Below are 22,792 nucleotides of genomic sequence, written 5' to 3' on the forward strand. Positions count from 1 at the left end.
GCGGCTATGAGAATGCTCTCGCGGAGGATGTTGGCGCCGTAGTCGAGGTGGTGCACATCGACTTCAACATCCCTATAGCCATCAGTACAATGATGACTGGACCGATTTTCGGCGGGTCTGGTTGCTTGCAGCAGTACGTGCGGCTCGAGATGAAAAACCCGGTCGGCTCGGAGCTCCTAATCGAGGGGCTCATCGTCGATGTCTATTACGACGGCACGAGGATCGCTGCGGTTGACTTGCCTTCTCTCGGCGCCGAGAGAACAATTAAAATGTCTGGCTTCGAGTACCTGGAGGCCGAGAGGATGGAGTGGCTCCCTGTGATCATCGACTGCAACTCGCCCGCTGTGGTGAGCGCGGTCATCAAACTGCTCTACGCGATGCAGGCATTTGATTTTTATCAACGCGGAATCGGGGGTCACGCCGACCCCGCGCTGGCGCACGTCGAGGCAACGATCCTCATCGAGATCGGTGGGATTAAGCCCTTCATCAAGTATAGCCAGAATGAGGTCCCCGTCATCCTATGATGGAGCTCAGAAGCTCCTGAGTATGCTGCAGTAACTGCAGTCGCGTCGTATACTTGGGCGCCGCTCCACTCAACCGGATACTTAGCGCGCCGCTCCACTTAAGGACCGGGGAGACCGCAGGGCGCGGGGGGCGAGAGGCCGACCCGTGCAACGCTGAGCGAGCAGGTGAGAGAGCTGATTTTGTGGCTCTGTTGGTGAGAGAGAGAGATACCAATCTGAGACAGAGACGAGCGAGATGGGAGAGAGAGACTCAGAGTACATTGGAGATGGGGCGGCGGCTGGGAGGTTGCTGGTTGGTGTCTATGTGCACTCACAGCAGGCGTGCGCGGTGCGTGCGCCGGGTGCCGGTGGGCGGGGGCGCATGTTCTCCGATCCTCGAGGGTCAGATCGAGGTGACTACGTGTACACACATGCATGCTTGTGAGATTTCGTGGCCCCTCGCTCTCTCCAGAGTCCAGTCCACCCCGGTCCCCGCCACGCTGTGAGGGCAAGGGCTCCATCCCCTTAGGCGTGTGTGCAATCTTCACATTAGAGCACACACACACGTGTCCCCTCTCACGCTCTCAGAGAGAGTGCCCCGCACCTCTTCGACACATCTCTCTGTAGACAACCGACTGTACCCCAAAACGACACGAAACCGCTGTCGGGCGGCGTGCGACGTGCTCACATCGCGGACTCGATGGGTTTGGGTTTGCGAACGCTTCGAAACCAGCCCTTGAGGATGCTTCTTGCCGAGTCGAAGCTGGGCAGGTCCCTGATGGTGACCGTCTCGAGCTCGGCCAAATGCGCAACTCTTCCCGCCGCGGCGGCGGCCGCCAGCGCCGGCCGCGTGTCGAGGACGGCGTCGGAGCGGCCGCGGAAGAGGAAGGGCAGCCCGACTCGTTCGCCCGAGCGAGGCGCCACCACGCGGTGCTTGCACGGCGCAAAGTGTCCCGCCGAGAGGCGGGCGAGAGTGTCGCCGACCATGACGACGAGAGCGACTCCGCCGTCGGCTCGCAGCGCTGTCTCCTCCACAGGCACCCACAGCCCGTCGGAGCGGCGGAGTGCGTGCAGCCCGGCGGCGGAAGCGCACACGTCCAGGGTGAGCAGGCCTACTCCCAGAGATGTGCGCGCTGCTGTGGCAGCCCACCGGCGCCGCTCCCCTCTTCTCGAGGGTCCAAGGGTGAGGGTCCAAGGGTGAGTGGCGGGAGCAGCGCGCCCACGTCGTGGTGCTCTTCGCAGAGCACATCGGTGCCGTACGCACCCTCACGCCGCGAGTCGTACCGGCAGAGCCGAAGCAGCGAGTGCGCCAGCCGCGGCGCCTCCGCAGCGTCGGCGTCGGCGCCGGCGTCGATGAAGGAGGCAGAGGCGCGCGCTGCGCCTCGGATGCGCTCCGCCTCCGACGTCACCGCGGCGTCGAGTTCGGACGCCTCGATCAGCGGCACGCCTCTGCACCCGCAAGCGCCCGAGACCTCACCTCCGACCTCGCCTCCGTCCTCGCCTCCGTCCTCGCCTCCGTCCTCGCCTCTGTCCTCGCCTCTGTCCTCGCTGCTGCCGTTGTCACTCGGGGCGGATGGCGCGGCGTCGCAGAGTCCGGCGAGGAAGCGAGGCTCACAGCCGAGCTCCGCGGCGACGTGTGGGAGCAGGCCGCGCGCGACCCCGTCCAGCGTCCGCACGAGCAGGGAGAGGGCCGCCTCGGGCGTGGAGCGGGCGGGTGAGGCGAGGGGTGGCGGATGCGCGGGTTTGTGCCAGAAGGGGGGAGGGGCGGCTCACCGAGAAGCGCAGCCGGCCGTCTGCGTCGACCGGCGCCGGGTGGACGGCGCCGGGCGTCGCCCGCACCTCGAGCTGCTCGCGGTACTTTCCGTCGCGGTAGCCGGTGAACTTGCGGTCAATGTGGGCGTAGGCGCCCGCCTGCTCGAGCTTGGCTTCGGTCGACTGGGCGAACCATGTCGCCGCGGACCCCTCCACCTGAGGGCAGTGGCGAGGAAGGGCGTGGCGAGGGCGGCGGCGCGTGACGAGGGGGAGCGGGCGGCGGGGGCGACGGCCGCGGTGGGACGGGCTGCGGCGGCGGCACCTCTCGCCAGAGCGCCGCTTGCGATGCGGTGAGGAGCAGCGGTGCGTACCCGTCTCGCCTCAGCCGGCGGACAAAGGCGGCGCCCGCACCGCTCGAGCCTGGGGCGGCGCGGAGCACCTCCTCCAGCCAGGGCGCGCCCGCGTGCTGCAGTGCGTCTCCGAGCGGCGGCTCGGCGCGCCGGCTTGGGTCGGCCGGGTCTGCAGCCCACTGAACCACCTCGCGAGGGCCGAAGTGGGCGCGCATCTGCTCCAGCGCGTCCTCTTGCGAGGCTGTGATCGACAGTGCGACACCCGCCGGCAATTGTGCTCTCGCGGCTTCACAGAGCTGCGCGATGACGTCTGTGTTGTTGGCCTCGGCGTGCCACCGGAGCGCGATGAGCGCGTCACCGGTCGGCACGGCCGTTCGGAGTCCGACGAGGCAAAAGCCGGCGCACTCGAAGGGCGCGAGCGCGGTGGGCGCGTGCTCAAGCCTCACGCGGAGCAAAAGCAGCATAAACACACCCTCCTGCCCTCTTCGCGCGATCAGGCGTTGCACGAACCGGCACAAGCCACAATTGGAGTGGCCGCAATCCGTTGACCTGGATATGTACCTCGGCTTCACAGTAGATGTCACTGTGCCGCGTGCGCAAAAGCTCAAGTAGCGATCAATCTGCCGGACAGAGTAGCGTCTGTCTGTAACGGAGTCGGGCAAAGGGACGTGAAGAGATTCTGCGCCCGTCATCCTCCGGGAGGGCGTGTCGAAACCGAGTCTGATCGAAGTTCAGGGTCAGCATTGTGGGTCTCGCGGAAGCGAGATCAACAAGGCTGCCTAAGTAGGGGGGGAACGCGTGAGGCCGTGACCGGAGCAGCGAAAACTCCCAGCCCCGAATAGTCGACAGACAGCTCGGTTGAATGCCGCCTGGAAGGCTCTGGCGGGTCCGCAGTATGTCGACTGGTTTTGTCGTTCTGGTTTTGTCGTTTGCTACATCATCGTCCCTTGGCGGGTCCGGTTGAGAGAGATTTTTGAACACTCGTCCGGCGGTCGTTGCCGCAGCCCTCTCGCTTCCCCCTCCCTTTTCGCGCAGAGCCCGGCGTCTTGATTCGCGATTTCTCCATACCTGTCGCCGACTGAGCCGCTGCGGGCGTGGAGTCGGCCTTTCCTAACGCTCGTCGAGCGCCGGATCCATGTGCCGCTCGACCTGCGCACCGCTCAGACTGCTCACCCTCGCTCTCGCCGGGCTCAGCCACGGCCGTCCGTCCGACGCGGCGTGCCCGCCGTCGTGCCCTGTGAACGAGCTCTCAAAGCTGTACGACCAGTACTGTTCCGACAAGGGCACCTTCTGGCAGAGCAAGCACCACTACGCGTCGGCGTACCACCAGATCTTTGGTTCGATCCGCAACGTCGTCACCTCCATCCTCGAGATTGGGATTGGCGAGGACACCGCGCCGTCGGTCGCCTCGTGGCTGATTTACTTTCCAAAGGCACACATCTACCCCATCGACATCAAGACGACCGAGGAGGTGGCCAAGCGCGCGGTCCCCGGCGGCGCCACGGACCGCGTCGTCGCGCACCAGGCCAAGTTCGGCTGCGAGTACAACCGGTCGATGTGGTCTGACCCGCGGGCGCTCCTCGCCCAGCCAACCTGGCACCTTGGCCCCTCCGGAGCCGCGAGTCATTTGACACGCGCCCGCCAGTCGCCAGCACACCCCGCCCCGCCACACCTCGCCCGCAGTCGCCAGGCCCCTTCTTTCCCTCAGCCTCCCGCGCCGCCCTTCCCCACCGCCCGCCCAGGTGCACCTGACGCTGAACACCGACGCGTCGGACCCGGCTCAGCTCTCGCGCGTCCGGCTTCCGCCGCAGCTCGACATCATCCTCGACGACGGCTCGCACCGCTTCCTCGACCAGGAAAAGACGCTGCACGTGCTCTGGCCACGCCTCCGCCCGGGCGGCTTCTACATTATCGAGGACATCCTGATCGGCGCGCTGCCGTGGGACGCGTCGCACGCGCAGCAGGCGCCGACCAACAACTCGGACTGCGGCGGCGAGTGCTTCTTCCCGCAGAAGATCGCCGAGCACCCCTTCCTGCTCGACCGCTTCGGTCACACCAAGGGCGGCGCTTGGACGCGACTGCGCAAGGAGACGCAGGAGCTGCTGCGCAAGCACGACTGGTTCTTCTCGGTGACGGGCGTGCACAAGGGGGGCGGGCTCGACGTCTCGCTCATCCTGCGAAAGGCGGGGCCCGCCATCGGCAGCGAGGGGCTGGGCGGCGAGGCTAGGCCCCTCACGCCGCCGTCCACGGACAACGGCGCCGCGCTGACGCAGGAGCGTGCCCCAACCGCCCTCTGCCCTCCATCCGCCCTCTGCCCGCCCTCTGCCCGCCCTCTGCCCGCCCTCTGCCCGCCCTCTGTCCCCGCGCCGCGCGCGACGTCGAGACTCCCTGTCCCTCAGGCGCGCTCCGCGCTGCAGCTCGCGGAGACGCAACAGAAGTCGCTCGAGCGCCAGCACTCCGAGCTGCAGCAGTCGTTGCGCTCGATCGAGCAGGCCGTCGAGACACGCTGCACGCAGCAGGAGGCGGTGCGGCCGGCGGACGAGGGCTCCAGCACCGTCATGTACGCCCTGCTCGCCGCCTCGGTCGCCCTGAATTGCCTCCAGTTCGTCACTTCGCGCGGCGGGGCACACACCGCGGCCTTAGGCGAGGCGCGGCGACGCCGCGCCGAGCGCTTCTCTCATGCCGCGCCCCCTCTCGCCGTAGGCGCGGGGCTACCGGAGGGTGCCCAACCGGGCGGAAGGGTTCTGAGCGTCTTGCGGGACTCTGTGCTTGTGCCGTGGGTGACCGATTTGGGAGGAATTCGATGTTGATCGAGGTTGGTTTCAGCGGTGGACAGCGAGGCGGTGGCGCGAGGTTGAGGTGGCAGTGTCCGGGACTCTTCGAGGGACTCTGGGAGAATGGGTTTGCTCCACACAGGTCACAGCGCGCGGCGTGCCGTGCTGTGTGGGGCGGCGGGGAGCGCGAGCGGGCCGGCGGGGCCATGGACTGGCAAGCACTTGGGTGGCTGGGGTGCGACTCGCACAGCGACTGTGCAGGTGCCAGGTGGGACCCACGAGCCACGACATGGGGTCGCGCGTGGTGTCCCGCGGTATTTTTCCGGCACCATACTCTCAACTCTGTTCTCTGAAAGCACGCCCACCCTGCACTTGCCCCCGCAGGCAATTGGCGTCTGATTCACACTATACACGACTCCTACACGCTACACAGTACACTGTACACCTCTGGGCCGGCGCGGGGGCCCCAGAGGGTGTCCATGCGGGGGGGCGATGGGGTCCCATGGCCCGCCGCAGGCGCCGATTTCTGTTGTTTTCACGGGAATTCGGCGTACTTGCGGCCATGCTATCACGCCTTGCGACATCCTTTCGGCGCTGCTGACCGTGTGCCGTGCTGCACAATTGATCACCTGCATAGCTCGCGGCCTTAGTATCAAGCATTCAGTGACGACCTGATCGTACGGCCAGTAGGAAGGTCAAGGTGTCCTTCCATCGTGTGCACGCTTGGTGCAATGCGCGTCGCCTCGGATTGGCTGCTGGCACTCTCGAGGCTATGCCTGCACAGCCTCGCGCGCATGGGCAGTCATGAAGGACCACGCACCTTCTCAGGACAGCGCCGGTGCCTCTCTCTTGGACCGGCAAACTTTGTGGTCTAGTGTCACCAATATGGGACCAGTGCGGCATCGCGCCATCGACAGCTCTGAACTGCGCCTCACCACTGACCGGGGAGGCCGCCAAGTGGGCCAGCACCGGTCGCACATTGTGGCAGCAGTCAGCAGTCCATGGCTGATAGCTAGAGCAGCAGCGTCAGGGCAGGGTCGGATCGTGTCAAGCCTCTCGCCCGGCCGGCCGCGTGCAGACGTCGGCCTGTCTGCTGTCTGGAGTGATCTGTCGGCGGTCAGTACGACCGATCAGGTTGGAGGTTACTGATGATTGGAGGGTCTATCTGTGTGTACTCCTCGAGATCTCTCCAAATCTGCCATCTAATCAACCGTAATCATTCGGGAAGTTGGTGCTAATAGAGACTAATAGAGCCGGAGCCCCGTTTCCGCACTGCGGCGCGGCGCACGGTGCCTCCGGGGGCCCCCGCGCCCCCCCAGAGCTGTACACACACAGTCACACAGAGTCAGTAGAGAGGTCGTCAGCGGCTGAGGGAGGGTGTGTAGCGAGGATGTAGAGTGTAGTCGAGCGCTGTAGAGCTGTAGAGCTGTAGAGCGCTTTAGAGCTGTAGAGCTCTACATCCGCCGCGGGACGAAACGCCTGCGTTGTAGACGCGATGTAGAGGCGCTCTACAACGATCAACGTGAAATCTCTAGACTCTACAACAAACTCTACATCATAAGCGGCGAACGAGGCACGGCCGCTCTCCGACATGAGGCGCGTTGCACTTGCCAGTGCTGCCCTGGCCTTCTGTCTGCCCGCCCAATGGGTGGCAGGTGCCTCTGCTGCTGTGGCATGCCTCACGGCTGCGACTGGCCGGCGCCTCGGCGCGTCAGCTCGGCTCGGCGTAGCGATAGTGGCCAGCGCAACTCGCCTGGACTCAACGCTCAGCCAGGAGCTCCCGCACGCGCTGGCGCGAGTCATGGCGCATGCAACGCGCAGCAATGCTCGCCTCGCCTCGCGCAAATGCGACCGTCCTCGCAGCCGACAGTCCACCGCCTGCTAAAGAAGCACAGCGACGAATCCGCACCGGCGACGCATGGCAGGCTGGTCATGACGCAGTTATAGGGTGTTATGTGCCGTCAGAGTGACTCTCTGTGTGTCAGGGATAGTCAGGGCCGTCCACCGTCCACCAGAGCTCTCCAGTAAGCTCGGAGACACCCCATTAGCGCGGCTCGACCTCCTTGAGTCACTGCCTTCCCGGCGGTTTGGCTGTAGACAGAGTAGAGCCTCTACATACAACAAACTCTACAGCAAAATCGCGCTCTACATCGCTCTACAACGGAGGCACATCGTCACGCGGCGGATGTAGAGCTCTACAGCTCTACACAGGCTCTACAGCGCTCTAGAGCGCTCTCCAGCGCTCTACATCTCTACAGCGCTCTACACTCTACATCCTCTACACCCTCCCTCAGGTGAGACCCAATCGGGGCCGTCCATCAGAGCTCCAGTAAGCTCGGAGACACCCCATTAGCGCGGCTCGACCTCTTTGAGTCACTGCCTTCCCGGCGGTTTGGCTGTAGAGCCTCTGCAACAAACTCACAGCAAAATCGCGCTCTACATCGCTCTACAACGCAGGCGCTTCGTCCCGCGGCGGATTGTAGAGCTCTACAGCTCTACAGCGCTCTCCAGCACACTACATCTCTACAGCTCTACAGCGCTCTACACTCTACATCCTCTACACCCTCCCTCAGGGTCAGAGTTCTGATGAGGAGAGGTTTTGTTGGAGTTCTGAGAGAGAGATTTAGCAGTACCAAACAACTCTAACACTCTGCACGTCAGGTCGTCACGTTCTGATGAGTCCAGGAGTAATTTTGTGTTCTACCGAGGCGGTGCCGAGCGCAGGCGGTGCCGAACCTGTCGGATTAAGACAGCATGGTAGTGGGCGAGGGTGGGCCTGTAGCACGCGAACAAGAAAAACGGTATCCGACGTCATGAGAGCGAACAGCGCCGCCGTGGCGGAGGAGGTGGCGGAGGAGCAGGCGGAGGCGCTCCGAGCGGCCCGCGAGGCGTTAGAGACCGCCCGCGAGGCACGCGCCGCCACTGCGCGCGCGGCGGCGGCGCAGGAGGCCGCCGCCCGTGCCGCGCGGGAGGTGGAGGTGGTCGAGCGGGAGCAGGAGGCGCTGGCAAAGGAGGCGGCGGCGGCGGCCGTGGCCGCTTTCCCCACGCTGGGCGAGGTGCACCGCAGACGCGAGGAGCCGCGCAAGGCCGAGTCGGCGGCCGGCTCGCAGCAGAGGCCGTCGCAGCCGCCGCAATCGCCGCAATCGCCGCCGCATCGAGACTTGCCACGGAGGTCGTCCGAGGAGGAGGACGTGCCCGAGTGGCGGCGACGCGAGCCGTCCCGTCCCACGTTTGTGCCGGCGCCGCCGCCTTCCCGTCCCGCGTGGAAGAGCACCGGTGGCAGCGGCGGCAGTAGTGGCGGCAGCGGCGGCGGCAGCGGCGGCGGCAGTAGTGGCGGCAGCGGTGGCGGAGGCGGTGGCGGTGGCGGCGGTGGTGGAGGCGGTGGCGGTGGCGGAGGCGGTGGCGGTGGCAGAGGCGGTGGCGGTGGCGGTGGCGGTGGCGGTGGCGGTGGCGGTGGCGCCAACGGCACCAACGGCAGTGGCGGCGGCGAGGGCTACGGCGGCCGCGGCCGCTGCAGCGGCGGCACGGCCGCTGCTCCTTGCGAAGGGGCGGGCGGCGCGTCTGGCGAGGTGAAGGACCTGCGCGCCATCCAGGTGGGGCGGGAAGTTCGCAGGCCGGCAGGAGCCGTCCCTGACCCGTCTGGGAGCCCTCCCGTATAGGCGCAGCAGGAGGGGTCGGAGGACGCGCGGCGGCGACTCGCGTCGCTCACGAGCCTCGGGCGCGCGCGAGAGAGCCTCCCTGCCTCCGCGCGGCCGGCGCGTGGCATCGAGACGCGTCGCGGGTTGTGGGGGTAGGTATCCTGTCCACGTCGCTGCCGCTGCGCTCCTCGAGGCCGGCGGCGATGTGGACCGCGCCGCCGCGGCGCTGCGCGCCGAAAAAGACCGGAGGAGCGCCGCGGCCGCCGCAGAGGCGGAGGTGCTCCGCTCTGAGGTGCAAGGCTCGCTCGGCGTCCGGTCGGTGTCTGCGGCCCCTTGCGACCCGCGCGCCGCGGCGCCACCGTCGCCCGAGGCGGCGTGGGGGGCGCTGCCGGCGCACTCCTCGGGCGCGTGGAGGTCGCTTGCGGACGGCGATTTCCCCGAGCTCGGCACGCAGCGGCCGGCCCACGAGCCGGACGTGCTCCCTCCTCCGCCGCTCGAGGTGCAGCCCATGCGCGTGCTGATGCGCCGGCCAGGCCAGGCTCCGCCCGTCGGGCCGGCGGCGCCGCCGCCGCCGCGCGCAAAGGCAGCCGCCGCCGCCGCGCCGCCCACTAACGGGAGCACCAGCGGCAGAGGCTCCGGTGCAGACGGGAGAGACTCGGGTGGCGGCGGTGGCAGCGCAGCCAGCGGCACGCCGGGCGGCGGCGGCGGCGGCGGCGGCGGCGGCGGCGGCGGCGGCGGCGGCGAGAACGGGCCACGCGTGCTTGCGCGTCGAGGCGGGGCGGCGGGGGCGGGGGCAGCGGCGGCGGCGGCGGTGGTGGGGACGGGGGCGGGGGCGGGGGCGGGGGCGGGGGCGGGGGCGGCGGCAGCCTCAACGGGCGCGGCGACGGTCGGGGCGGGGAAGCGAGGCGTGCGCCACGAGAGGTTGCGGGACAACTCTCGCCCCTCCGTCTCACCGCCTAACCCTAACCCTAACCCTAACCCTAACCCTAGGGACAACTCTCGCCCCTCCGTCTCACCGCCGGGCTGCGGCCGCCCCACTCGCAGGCAGCCTCAAGGAGACGGTGCAGGCGGTGGCGTCGCACCTCTCCCTCGACACCTCGCTGCCGATGGCAGCCCTCGTCAAGCAGGCGAACGCCGCGCTGAACATCACGCCCGAGGGGCCTCTGCCGACGCAGGCGACCGGCCACCGAAACCGCCCTCCCACACCCCGCACCACCCTCCCACGCCCCGCCCGCCCGCGCAAGACCCGCCCCACCGTCCGTTTTCCACACCCGCCCCCCTCCGGGCCTAGCCCCCCCCCCCGCCCCCCCCCCCCACCCCCCCCCCTCTCTCGCCAGGTGCAGCGACTGCTCGCCGAGCTGGATGCGGCGCCCTGATTGTGGCGCTGCAGCATGCCCTCTCACACGCCTCGCTCGCACGCGCGCCAGCGAGATTGGCGACTGGGCACACCAGCATCGTGCGGTCTAGTCGAAATGGAGAATGGGGCGCGGGAGCATCAGCGCCACCCGCGCAGCTCGTGTGGCTGTGGGATAGCCTGGTGCTTTCTCAGCCGCCGCTGTCGCCAGGCTGTCGCGTGTCGCCGTTTCGGCACACTGCCCTGTGGCAGGGCTCTCGGTGCCACGGAACCATATGCTGCGGCTCGCCATATGCCGCGGGAGCTGCGGCCGGCGACTCTCTCTCTCTCTCTCTCTCTCTCTCTCTCTCTCTCTCTCTCTCTCTCTCTCTCTCTCTCTCTCTCCCTCTCTCTCTCTCTCTCGCCGTCTCGAGCGGTCTCCGTCTGCGGACACTCTCGCTCTCTCACTAGCCTCCGTGCGGCAGCAGTAAAGATCTTCGCGAGGGCCTCGAGCGCGAGGTGTCGGAGCGTGGAGGAGCAGCAGCAGGTGTGAGGTGAGGTCGCAGCTCGCTCGCCCACACGGTGGGCGGGACGCGGGACGGAGACGAGATGTGCGGTCTGGCGCGTCTGGGGGGAGAGATCTGGGTGTGTGAGATTTTCTCTCAGTATCTCAGTCCCTTGATAGTAGAGTTGCTCTGAGACTGTATTCAACAACTACTCTTGCGCCGTATATTTGGGGGGGGTGGCGAGCCCTTGTAGCAGCATGCAGGTGTCTGGGGAGCAGGCAGCACAGGCCACAGCTCGCGCCAGACCCACCCAGGCACGGCGCACGTGCACATGCCACCTCTTGTGGTACACACCCTGTATCGCCCTGGGCTGCTTGACGCCGCCCTCGTCTCTTCCAGACAGCACGCGTCCCCGGCTCTTGTCACGAGACTACCATCACGACCCCTCCCACCCACCCCTTCCCCAGCCTCTCACGCGGCAGCAGCTCTCCAGCGGACCGCCGCCGCCGCGCAGTGCGGGCTGCAAGCCGCGGCCTTCCTCCGCCTATGTCTCGCCTCGGCTGCGCCGCCCAACGCCGCGTCGCAGCGCCCCCCTTCTCCTCCGCCCCCGCCCCGCAGCTGCTCAGCTCGTGCCCATAAGCTCCCACAGGTGGTTGGTCATCTCGAAGCCCGACTGCTGTGCCGGGTCCATCTCAAAGGCCTGAGGGCGGCGGCCATGCGGGCTAAGCCGGTCGCTCGGCTGGCCCGTCGGGGGAGGGAGGGGGCGGCGTGGTGGGGCGGCGAGGGGCACGGGGGCGAGGCTAACGCCGCGTCCAGCCGGGCCCTCGCCTTGTACGCGACCCGACGAGCACCTCCCCCCACCTCTGCCACTGCTCCCTCCTCTCCTCCCCTCTCCCTCCCTCCCTCCCCCTCTCCCCTCCCCCCCCCCCTCCCCCCCCACCTCTCCTCACCCTACTACAGCCGGGCCCTCGCCTTGATGCCACTCCCTCCGCTGGAGGCGAGGAAGCCCTTGACGTTGGACGTGCCAAAGTCCCACCGGATCGAAGAGATGTTTGCGTACAGCGAGATGGTGTGGCGCGCGCGAGGCACCTCGACGAGCTCCTGCTGCCGCACGCCCTGCGCGCGCGCGGGGGGTGGGGGGCGAGGCTCACTGGTCCGCGGGCCGGTGGCTAGCGGCGGGCAGGCCGGGGAGAGTTCACCTGCTCGCGCGCAGCAAGCTCGGACGCACGCGTCTCGGCGGTGCCGATCTGCTGCTGCAGCGCGAGGTTCTCCTGCCGCATCCGCGAGATAGACCGCTCCGCCCGCGCCTTGGCCGAGAGCAGCTCCTCCCGCACCGCGCTCCCCGCCTCCAGCTGCTCGCCCTCGGCAAGCCGCCGCCGCGCCCGCTCCGCCTCGTTTGTCAGCTCTCGGATGCTGCGGACGAGCTCGGCGTGGCGCGCGGTGGCGCGGCGCTTGATCTCGCAGATCTCGCGCCCCGCGTCGCGCGCGGTGTTTGGGTCGGTGCGCTCGGAGAAGATTTTGATTACAGTCTCGACGACGCCCTCGGCTTCGGAATACTTGTCGGCAGCGGGTGCTGCCATCGCGGACCTGCGACGACGCACGGTGCGCGATGGGTACTCGGTGCCAGAGGGGCGCGGTGAGGAGCGTGGGCTGGCGGCGGGCTGCCGGCTGGCTAACGCTCAAAGCAAAGGCGCGAGCGATCACAAAAGAATTTCTGGGTACGCATTCTCACCATGCGGTGCGCGACGGGATCGGCTTCTGCCCGGCCTTCAACCAGACCGCCATCCCGTGCAAGACCGCCGCTCGCTGCCGCTACGCGCCGTGCGTCAACTTCGAGGCGCTCCTCCACTCCGCCTTCAAGGACACTATCTACGAGCGCATGCCGAGCGCGGTCAGGCTGGGCACAAGCCGCGGGCGGCGCGGGCGCGGCGGCCGCGGCCGCGGCGGCGGCGGCGGCGAGGTCAAGAGCAACAAGAAGGACTGGGCGAGCGTCGCCCGCGGAGCCGCCCGCTCCTCCTACGACGGCGGCCCACGCCTTGAGTCCAACGAGCCCTCCCTCTACGAGGGGAGCGACGAGGAGTTCTAGGAACGGTCGCCGAGCCCTTCCCGCAGCGCAACCCTAGCAGCGCAGCGGGCAGGGCGGCTCGCGCAGCGCGCGCGCGCGCGCAAGCGGCGCGCGCGAGCGAGCGAGCGAGCACACACACACACACACACACACACACACACACACACACACACACACACACACACACACACACACACACACACACACACACACACACACACACACACACACACACACACACACACACACATGTTGTTGTACACATGCACTGACACACAGCCCCTTCCCCTTCCTCAAGGGCGAGGACACGCGCAGGGGCCGCACTTCTAGCGAGGCCCACAGAGTGGGAGACTCCTATCACCGCCACTGCCACCCACGTGTCAGTCTGCCTGTGGTAGAAGAGACTGCCGGTGAGAAGTCGGAGGAAGGTCGCTAGTCGAGAGAGATCGCCAGTGGATAGGGAGTCCACCGTGCTGCGAGCCTGTCGCTGTCCCTTGTCAGGAGCAGGAGAACTAGGAGAGCGCAACCAGTAGGAGGCCCGCGCTTGCCCCCGTGCCGCCGGGTGCAACCTGTCCTATACGAGAGAGGAATCCCTGGGACCCTGTCGTGAGGGTGAACCCCCTGCCCAGCCCCCCTCCGTGTCGCGATGCGCTCCCCGCTCCCGTTCCCCTGTGTCCCTGATCGTCCTACAAGATCCTGCTCGTGCAGGTGGGGACCCTGTCCTTCTCCCACCCCTCGTTTGGCGTGTCCGTTGTATTTATTTATTTATTACCCCCTCCCCCCTCAAGGGCGAGGACACGCACAGGCCGCACCTCTAGTGAGGCCCGCATAGTATGTGGGAGACTCGTGCCGCCGCCCCTGCCACCCCTGTGTCAGTGTGCCTGTGGTAGGAGAGACTGCCAGCGACAAGCTGGAGGCAGGTCGCTAGACTGAGATGAGACCGCCAGTGGATGTGGGTGTCCACCGCGCACCGCGCTGCGAGCCTGTCGTGTCCCTTGTCAGGAGCAGGAGAGCCCCACCTGTCCCCCTGATCGTCCTTCCAAAATCCTGCTCGTGCAGGTGGGGACCCTGTCCTCGTCCCATCCCTCGTTTGCGTGTCTGTTTTCTTTCTTTTTCCCCTTGGGTTGTCTGTTTTCTTTCTTTCTTTCTTTCAGACAGGCTCGACACGGGTGCGGACTGGCGCGTGCTAGCACTATCACAGGCGAACCAAACTCCAAAGAATTCCCGCGCTCTCGGTCGTGCGTCGCCCAACTCTCCTGGAGGTGACTGCTCTATCTATGTATAATCATTAAAATAATCTGCCCAGGCTCTTTCTTGCTCTCACACACCGACGACAGTACTCTCATCTCTCATATTCACATTCTGGCCTCTCCACGCCCTAGAGCTGTATGCCGCAAGCGGCAAGGCGCCAGACCGAGCTATGCCACAGAGGTATGCGCTCGTCTCAGGCCAGCTCCCAGCCTCCACCAGCAGAAGGCCGGGCGCTCCACTCACGAAGCGGCACGCACTGTGCGGGAGTCTGCCGACTCGCAGTTGCGGGCCGGCCTGCCTCCCACTCGGCGCCGGTCAAATCAGCAGGTCGTCCTCTTGCCAGCCGCCGTAGATGTCTTCGGCGGTGGCGCTGGCCGCCGCGGCCGCCTTCCGCTTCACCGCGTCGAGCCGCTCGCGCACCGACAGCCCTCCGCCGCGCGCCGGCGGCTGCGCGCCAAGCCCCCTCAGCGGCGTGCCCACCCCCGCCGTCGCCGCCGTCGCCGTGGTGGTGACGGTGGTGGTGGTGGTGGCGGCGGTGGTGGTGACAGCGGTGGCGGTGGTGGTGCTGCTGCTCTGGCCGACGCCCGGCGCGGGGAGGGCCGCCTCGGCCTGCAGCGACGGGGCACGCGCGATGCCGCGCGGTGAGCGGCGCGGTGAGCGGCGTGGCCCTGGCGCCGGCTGCGACGCGGCCGGCAGCGATGGAGATGGAGCGGCGGCGGCGCCACGCGGAGAGCGGCGCGGGCGCTGCGCCGGGGAGAGGCACGCGCCGGCCCGCTCCCCGCCCCTTCCGCGCGGCGACGCCAGCTCTGCGCCGGGGCGGAGCGGCTGCGGCTCCGGCCGCGCCGTGTCGCCGCCAGCCTGGCCGCCGACGCCGTCGAGTGCGTCGTCCATCTCGTCGCCCATCAGGTAGTCGTCGAGCGAGAAGCCCGCCGACGAGCCCACGAGGCCCGCGTCCGCAGCGGCGGGGCGCGCGCCCTCGGTCCCAGCCGAGGCTCCGGCAGCAGACTCGGCGTCGTCGTCGCCCCAAAAGACGTGCAGCTTGGACCTCCACTCTCGCAGCCTCCCGTCGAACTGCCGCTTCGAGATGCCCGCCGCCCGCGCGTTGGGCGTCCGCAGGTGCGCCGGGTTCTCCCCGTCCCGCGAATTCTTTGGCACCTGCCGGCGGTAGTTGTCGTAGGCGATCGTGTTCTTGCCGTACCCGACCTGCTTGAGCCGCTGCTGCACCTGAGCGTGGCGGAGGCGTCGCGCTGGGCTGTCGCGGAGGTTTGAAGGCTAGGGAGGGAGTGGTGGCGGCGGCGAAGGCGAGGCACAGCCACCGCGCCTTGCGTTCGTCCGTCTCTTGAGGAACCCGGTAAGCAGTCGCGGCAGCGGCTCCGAAGACCGACTCGCGTCCCGCGGCCGCGCCGTCTCCCGAGCGCCGCGGCTGCTTGGCAGGGTGCGCGGGGTCGTCGGCGGGGCGCTTGCCGGTGGAGGGTGGCATATATACGCTGGTCGTTGTAGCGAGCGCCAAAATGAGAGAATAAAGAATTTTACCACAACTTCCTCGCACAACACTGGGCACGGGACTGGCGCGCACTGGCACTAACACAGGTACACCACGGGAGCCGCCTAAGCGACTCCTGAGAGAATAAAGAAGCTACCGCGGGCAGCGAATATGAGCGCCGCAAGCGGCGTGGCGTGGAGCGGTTGAGCATCCCTCCGGGGGCCCCTCTGCGCCGGGGAGGCGTTGTTGGAGGCTAGGACGCAAGCGTCCGTCGCCCTTTTCAAACTTGGGGCCCACTCCGCTACGGCCTACGCTCCGACCCGACCGAATTTGGAGGGCCTAAAAGTTTAAGGTGTTGCTGCGCAAAAGGGGTCGGACACAGGGCGCAGCTCATGCTAAGAGCTAGAAGGGGAGCTAGAGAGAACGACTACCCTGTCCCGTTATTGCGTACACCAACACCACAAAAGCTCTCTCTCTCCTGTCCACTCAGGGGGGTCACAACTACCGAGGCCCAGCCCTGGTCTGGACGGTTCTTTTGCGGTATCTTGATGTAGTTCTCCATATCTGACCGTATCCCGCCATATCCCGCCATATCCCGCCGTATCCCGCCGTATCCTGCCCTATCCTGCCCGCCTCACGCCGAGCAGCCCGGCCTCTCCGCGCTCCGGCCGCAGAGCGTGACGCATGGCGCGACGGCATAAAAGAAACTTAGACGGCTCGTGTGCTCGAAACAGGGAATGATATGTCTTTGAAGAAGGCACACGAGCTGACACGCGAGCTGACACATGCACCCGCTAACACATGTCGCCCGCAGCACGCTCACGTGCGCCCTCACCATGGCACCTCAAATGCCCGACCCGGCGAGCCACTCGCGGAGCTCGGCGGAGCCAACCTCGAACGAGTGCGGGAAGACGATGGACGGCTCCGCCCCGTCCGGCGTTGCCTGTGGGAAGCGCAGCGGCTCGTAGGAAAGTTTTCCGGAATCGCACAGCAACGCGCGGTGCTCGCCGGACGTCGCGCGCGTCGTCCCCAGGTTGATTCCGAGCTGTTTGTGCCGTCTGGCTACAACGAAACTCCCTCGCACGACACTGTGGGCACGGGACTGGCGCGCACTGGCACTAACACAGGTACACCACGGCTAGTTTAGAGCTGTTTAACGTTGGGAGCTGACTGAACGGTGTCTGCTTGGTAGTGTTTAACGGTAACAACAGAACAACAGTGGGCCTCCCCAACAACAGTAGCTAACGTTAGGCCAGCTGAGCAACAATAAGGAGGGCCTGCCAGAGCAATAACAGCCACGACGATCTCTTGTAGAGTCTCTAGCGTCCAGTGGCAGTGCGGGCAATGCCCGAAAATACCTGGGAAACCCGGGGATTTTCGGGGTTTACCCGATTTTTTTGCCTGACCGCTGAACAACAGTAACATCAAGGGCTGGGTTGAACACTTGAACAATGTTAATGATTTCAACCAACACTAGCGCACCTGTTATAGGCCCAAAAGTTAATGTTAACAAGCTCTACGCTAGTTCCATTTCACGGAGTTGCTCGTCACACGGTTGATTCTTGAAGTAGAGAGCGCCTGTATAGCGCCGCCTCCTGCCGCACAGTGTGTCGGCACGGTGCCAAGCGGCTCCAATTCTGGGTGGACGGCGACAAACTCGGACGCTCCACGGACCACGCACCGCGGAGACGGGAGAGATGGGACTTGGGGGTGGCCCAGGGCCAGGCCGCTGCCTCTGCGCGCGTCTTGGTGGGGAGGTACAAAATGCTAGACTGAGAATCAAGGTCTTGTAACGCGGTTTGTTCTTTGTATCGGTCTGAATTAACCAGCCTCTAGGCCAAGCGATACTTACCGTACCATTTATTTTGGATTTAACATTTATGCAAGGCCAACCAACCTGCGTTAGTAGTGGGAACTAGCTACAATAAAGCCCTTCCATCCATTCAAGAAGGCGGCGCGCCGCTCGCTACAACTCGACGCGCATGACGGGACGCCCCGGCCACGGCCGGCGGCTCGAGCCGGCGGCCACGGCGTTGTCCCAGCCCCTGCTCCCGATCCCGCCCCAGGGCGGCCCCCCACACGGCCGCGCTCATAACTATCCCGGGCGTCCGCGCTCTCACTCACCGAGAGGACGGCACTTCACACGCGCGGGGGGCGGGTGCTGGCTTGGCAGGTGTGTGGGGTTGGCGCTCTCGGCGCGGGTCGTCTCTCGTTCGCGGCGCAGTATCGCAGCATTATGAACCGGCCCTCTCCGGGGCCTCTCTCACGGGCCACTCACTGCTTGCCCTTGCGGGTCGTGAGCCAGTCCGGGAGCTTGTTCGGGCCGGGGCGGCGGGACGATGCGGCGGCGCTCGAGCTCCCGCCGCCCGGAGGCGCCCTCCCCCTCTCCTCCGGCGCCCCGTCCATCGAGAGCGCGGCGGCGAGTGCAGGCAGCCGCTCGATGGCCGCGTCCGTCGGGCTGGACGACGGGCTCGCGGAGAGGTCGGCCGGCGAGGCGGCCGCGACGAAGCTCCCCTCGAGCCGCACGGGCAGCGGGTCCTCCTCCGTGCTGCATCTGCAGCTCTCGATCCGCTCGAGCCGCGCGCCGGGAGGCTCGAGGCTGCGCGTGAGGCGGTCGAGCTCCGCCTCGTGCGACCGACGACGCTGGTGGTCGACGTCGCGCAGGCTCTCGGAGAGCACCGAGACTCGGTCCGCGACGGAGAGGGCGGAGCCGGCGCTCGAGACCACGGACGGCGACGGCGAAGACTCCTCGATTGTCATATTTGACGCGAGGCTGATGCGGCTGCCCGCGAAGCTGATGCGAGAGCCCACGTCTGTTCCTCCCGCAACGCTGGACGCGCCGTCGTCAAAGGCCTCCAGGGAGCTCATGCGCCGCACCGACGGCGCCGACAAGAACTCACCCACCTTCAGCCCCGACATTTCTTTGGCAGAATGCAAGCCCTTCGCGACGCCGTCAGAAGAATTTTGTCGGGCGTTTTTGCCGGCACATCGCACCCTTGGGTTGTCTGTTTTCTTTCTTTCTTTCTACGGCACGACGCTGGGCACGGGACTGGCGCGCACTGGCACTAACACAGGTACACCACGGGAGCCGCCTAAGCGACTCCTGCGAGGACGGCGAGGCACGCGAAAGAAGAATTTTTGATTGAGAGAGAGAGATTTTTAGCAATACCAAACAACTCTAACACTCACACGTAATTTGGGGCCTGGAGCCCTGTTCACGCGCGCGCGAGACGTGCAGACAGGGTTGCCAGGTGAGAGCGAATGGCGCGGTTCACGCCTCGCACAACAGAGAGAGAGATGCGCTCTGCATGGTGGGACATAAAAGAGAGCGAGTACTTGGGCGAGTAGGCCGTGCGGTCAACGCTGCCGCGCGCGACTTTGCGCGCGAGGCGGCGCAGCTTGAGAACGGCGGTGGGCGAGAAGCCGCCGCCGAACGTCTCGTGGAGCAGCAGGTTGAAGTTGTTGCGCTTGACAAAGATCGCGTCGTGGTAGAAACCGCGATGCGCCTTGACGTAGCCGTGGCCGGTCTTGTGGTCGAAGGGTTGGTGTTTGATTGGTAGAATTTTCTCCGATCGACCTGACCCGAGATCGACCCGAGATCGACCCGAGACTGACCCGAGATCGACCCGAGATCGACCTCCAAAGCCCCCTCCGGGGGGACCCCCCCTCACCCCGAGTGTCCGTGTCCTTCGCGAGTCACCAATGGGGAGCGGGGGGGGGGGTGCGAGATGCACAGGGGAGGCTGGGGAGGGGGGGGTCCATCTGAAGACTGCCGACCGCGGGTGGGGGTTCTCCCACAGGGTTTTTACCCTCCGCGTGAGGATCGGCGCGGCGAGGGGGTAGGCTCGAATTCGCCGCGCAACATTTCACCCCCACAGGACCCCGCCCGCCCCCCCTCATTGGTCCCACCACCTAGCACCCCAATCTTGCCTTCGCACCCTCTCCTTGCGTGGTGTCCCCCACTATGTGTCGCCGTTATCGGGGCACGCTATCCTGTGCAGTCAGGGCAAGTGGGGGCGGGGGGCAGTCCCACCGGTCTGTTACTGGTGTGTGGGTGCACTTGGAGCACTTGGGTGTCTCCAGTCTCGGAGGGGGGCTTGAAGGTAAGAATATTTTATTTTTTCCAAATCTGCCCTCTAATCAACCGTAATCATTCGGGAAGTTGGCGCTAGCGGAGACTAGCGGAGCCGGGTCCCCGTTTCCGCACTGCGGCGCGGCGCACGGTGCCTCCGGGGGCCCCCGCCTCCCCCCAGAGCCAGAGGCTTCGCGAACGCGAAGAACTCTAGGAAGAACTCGTCTCGCCACACACACGCCAAGAGCGCATGCTCTGTCTGTCGGGACGTGAGGCGTGCGTGCGTGCGCGCTATAGGGAAGGAAGGAGGAGCACTTACTTACTTGGATGGATGGAGGGAGGGGAGAATCACAACGATGTGCGTGAGGCACCCACCCCCTCGATCGAGGGCACCCCCCCACCACCCACCAGGATTCCTCTGGGTCGTCTTGGAGATCCGCGTAAAGGATACACATACACTCACCCGAGAGCAGCTGAGCCTGCCTCTGGCCTCGCCTCCCTCTCCTTCAGGCATTCGTGGCATCCGATGGGTCGCCCAGAGTATCGACCTCTGGCTTGTCAGCCGCGGTCACTTGATGACCCCCTTGAAGTACAGCGATCGCCAACTCGCTGGCCTCTTCGCAGGCCCCCCCGACCGCGTCGAACTCATCGGCGCGGGCTCTCTCGGCTACGGGACCGGCCCCAGCTTCGGCTGAGGGCTAACAAGCTGCCGAGCCCAAATCACTGTGAGGGTCGTGATTTCTTGTTGGTCTTTAAAAATCTCTCTCTCTCTGACACGCGAGTAAAGGACGCAAGTCTCGCGCCCGGGCCTTCTTAGGTAACTTGGCACACTTGGAGCTGTAACGGTTCCATCCGAACGTCCGAACCCGACCGTTGCAACAACCAACCATGGTGAGCCTCCCCCCGCGCGCTCTCTCTCCCGTCTGGTGTGTGACCCTTTCCCTCCCCGTGTGGCAGCGCGAGTGCATCACCATCCACCTCGGCCAAGGCGGCATCCAGACCGGCAACGCGTGCTGGGAGCTCTTCTGCCTCGAGCACGGCATCCAACCCGATGGCCAGATGCCGTCAGACAAGACCATCGGCGGCGGCGACGACGCCTTCAACACCTTCTTTTCCGAGACGGGCTCCGGCAAACATGTGCCGCGCACAGTGTTTGTCGACCTCGAACCGACCGTCGTCGACGAGGTCCGCACGGGCACGTACCGCCAGCTCTACCACCCGGAGCAGCTCATCTCGGGCAAGGAGGACGCCGCGAACAACTACGCACGCGGCCACTGTGAGCTCCCCCCACCCCCACCCCAGCCCCGACCCCCTCTCGCTCTTGCGCCGGCCGATCCCTCGCTACCGCGCCCGCCGACCCCCTCCCCCTACCGCGCGCGCGCGCGCATCTGCCCTTCCACTTCCTCACCGCCCCCTTCCGGCCGCGCAGACACCATCGGCAAAGAGATCGTCGACCTCGTCCTCGATCGCATCCGCAAGCTGGCCGACAACTGCACCGGCCTCCAGGGCTTCTTCGCCTTCAACGCCATCGGCGGCGGCACCGGCTCCGGCCTGGGCGCCCTCCTCCTCGAGCGGCTCTCGGTCGACTACGGGCGCAAGTCGAAGGTGTCCTTCACCATCTACCCGGCGCCGCAGGTCTCGACCGCCGTCGTCGAGCCGTACAACTGCGTCCTCTCGACGCACACGCTGCTCGAGCACACGGACGTCACCTTCATGGTCGACAACGAGGCGCTGTACGACATCTGCCGCCGCAACCTCGACATCGAGCGGCCGACGTACACCAACCTGAACCGGCTCACCGCCCAGATCATCTCGTCGATGACCGCCTCGCTCCGCTTCGACGGTGCGCTCAACGTCGACCTGACCGAGTTCCAGACGAACCTGGTGCCTTACCCGCGCATCCACCTGGCGGTCGCCTCTTTCGCGCCCATCATCTCGGCCGAGAAGGCGTACCACGAGCAGCTCTCCGTCTCGGAGATCACCAACGCCGTCTTCGAGCCCGCCTCGATGCTCGTCAAGGTGGACCCGCGCCACGGCAAGTACATGGCCTGCTGCCTCATGTACCGCGGCGACGTGGTGCCCAAGGACGTCAACGCGGCGGTCGCCACCATCAAGACGAAGCGCACCATCCAGTTCGTCGACTGGTGCCCGACCGGCTTCAAGTGCGGCATCAACTACCAGCCACCCACGGTCGTGCCGGGCGGCGACCTCGCCAAGGTGATGCGCGCCGTCACGATGATGTCCAACTCGACGTGCATCGCCGAGCTCTACTCGCGCATCGACCACAAGTTCGACCTCATGTACGCCAAGCGCGCCTTCGTGCACTGGTACGTCGGAGAGGGCATGGAGGAGGGCGAGTTCTCCGAGGCGCGCGAGGACATGGCCGCACTGGAGAAGGACTACGAGGAGGTCGGCGCCGAGTCGGCCGAGGGCGACGGCGAGGAGGAGGGCGAGGAGTACTAGACGCTCTTGGCACAGGCTCTGCTCCCAAGACTAGCAGCGCGCGCGTCCCGCCTCGAGGGCGACACGAGGAGTTTGCATGTGCTCCTCGCCTAGATAGACAACACCAGTGCTGCAGCGGCAGTCACTAACTGCATTCCCGGGCCTAGATTCATAGACACTAGCTGCAGCGGCAGCCTCTCATTTGCATGTAGACGGGGTCGATTAGCCACAGCGACCGCCCCTAGCTCAGGCCGCCCTCCTTCGATAGAGTCACGCAGTGCACTCAGCGCAATATTGTGTTCTCTGTGTGGACTTGAAGTGTTCCATCTGTTTCGAGAGATCTTTCTTGAGCTCTCCTTTCGGCGTGTCCAGAGGAGAACGAGAGGATTAGAGCTTACATTCGCAGGGGTCCAGTCTGCGCCCTTGTCGTGCCAGTGTGCTGTGAGAGAGCCTTGTATTTTAAGGCCGTAGCTTCAATCTCTTGCCGCGCTAAGTTTCGCGCGCGTCGACGTCCGCGCTCTGGTGTCTCGCCTGAGCTCGCCCTTGCCGCCCGAGGCTACCCGGGACCGACAGACAGTATCATGAAAGGACGCGCTAGATGCGCTTGTGACCACGCGTCTCTC

At 66.1% G+C, this 22,792-nt stretch overlaps 6 protein-coding genes across 6 annotated transcripts; 2 read left to right on the forward strand and 4 right to left on the reverse strand.

The window, feature by feature from the left end:
• Window positions 1–1,031: 1,031 nt before the first annotated feature.
• EMIHUDRAFT_464680 (hypothetical protein) lies at window positions 1,032–3,108 on the reverse strand. Its single transcript, XM_005765893.1, has 4 exons — window positions 2,578–3,108; window positions 2,277–2,471; window positions 1,654–2,197; window positions 1,032–1,615 (listed from the first exon to the last, which is right to left on the reverse strand). Exons 1-4 carry the CDS (start codon window positions 3,067–3,069, stop codon window positions 1,188–1,190), a joined length of 1,659 nt encoding a protein of 552 aa, XP_005765950.1. The 5' UTR covers window positions 3,070–3,108; the 3' UTR covers window positions 1,032–1,187.
• Window positions 3,109–3,740: 632 nt separating this feature from the next.
• On the forward strand, window positions 3,741–5,734 carry EMIHUDRAFT_451970 (hypothetical protein; the record flags this gene model as incomplete). Its single annotated transcript, XM_005765894.1, has 4 exons — window positions 3,741–4,156; window positions 4,296–4,847; window positions 4,989–5,187; window positions 5,309–5,734. The coding sequence occupies 4 exons, from the start codon at window positions 3,741–3,743 to the stop codon at window positions 5,351–5,353; spliced, it is 1,212 nt and encodes a 403-aa protein (XP_005765951.1). The 3' UTR covers window positions 5,354–5,734.
• A 5,744-nt stretch (window positions 5,735–11,478) lies between these two features.
• EMIHUDRAFT_212624 (hypothetical protein) lies at window positions 11,479–12,436 on the reverse strand (the record flags this gene model as incomplete). The annotated part of the gene is made up of 4 exons (XM_005765895.1): window positions 11,479–11,556; window positions 11,647–11,684; window positions 11,840–11,972; window positions 12,056–12,436. The coding sequence occupies 4 exons, from the start codon at window positions 12,434–12,436 to the stop codon at window positions 11,479–11,481; spliced, it is 630 nt and encodes a 209-aa protein (XP_005765952.1).
• A 2,051-nt stretch (window positions 12,437–14,487) lies between these two features.
• EMIHUDRAFT_212626 (hypothetical protein) lies at window positions 14,488–15,652 on the reverse strand (the record flags this gene model as incomplete). Its single annotated transcript, XM_005765896.1, has 3 exons — window positions 14,488–14,635; window positions 14,972–15,396; window positions 15,521–15,652. 3 exons carry the CDS (start codon window positions 15,650–15,652, stop codon window positions 14,488–14,490), a joined length of 705 nt encoding a protein of 234 aa, XP_005765953.1.
• Window positions 15,653–17,503: 1,851 nt separating this feature from the next.
• On the reverse strand, window positions 17,504–18,589 carry EMIHUDRAFT_437107 (hypothetical protein). Its single transcript, XM_005765897.1, has one exon. The coding sequence runs from the start codon at window positions 18,572–18,574 to the stop codon at window positions 17,930–17,932; it is 645 nt and encodes a 214-aa protein (XP_005765954.1). The 5' UTR covers window positions 18,575–18,589; the 3' UTR covers window positions 17,504–17,929.
• A 2,026-nt stretch (window positions 18,590–20,615) lies between these two features.
• On the forward strand, window positions 20,616–22,190 carry EMIHUDRAFT_311254 (alpha-tubulin; the record flags this gene model as incomplete). Its single annotated transcript, XM_005765898.1, has 3 exons — window positions 20,616–20,618; window positions 20,685–21,003; window positions 21,157–22,190. The coding sequence occupies 3 exons, from the start codon at window positions 20,616–20,618 to the stop codon at window positions 22,188–22,190; spliced, it is 1,356 nt and encodes a 451-aa protein (XP_005765955.1).
• Window positions 22,191–22,792: the final 602 nt, after the last annotated feature.

Source organism: Emiliania huxleyi (genome assembly GCF_000372725.1).
Source record: "Emiliania huxleyi CCMP1516 unplaced genomic scaffold EMIHUscaffold_53, whole genome shotgun sequence".
NCBI classification, from domain to species: Eukaryota; Haptophyta; order Isochrysidales; family Noelaerhabdaceae; genus Emiliania; species Emiliania huxleyi.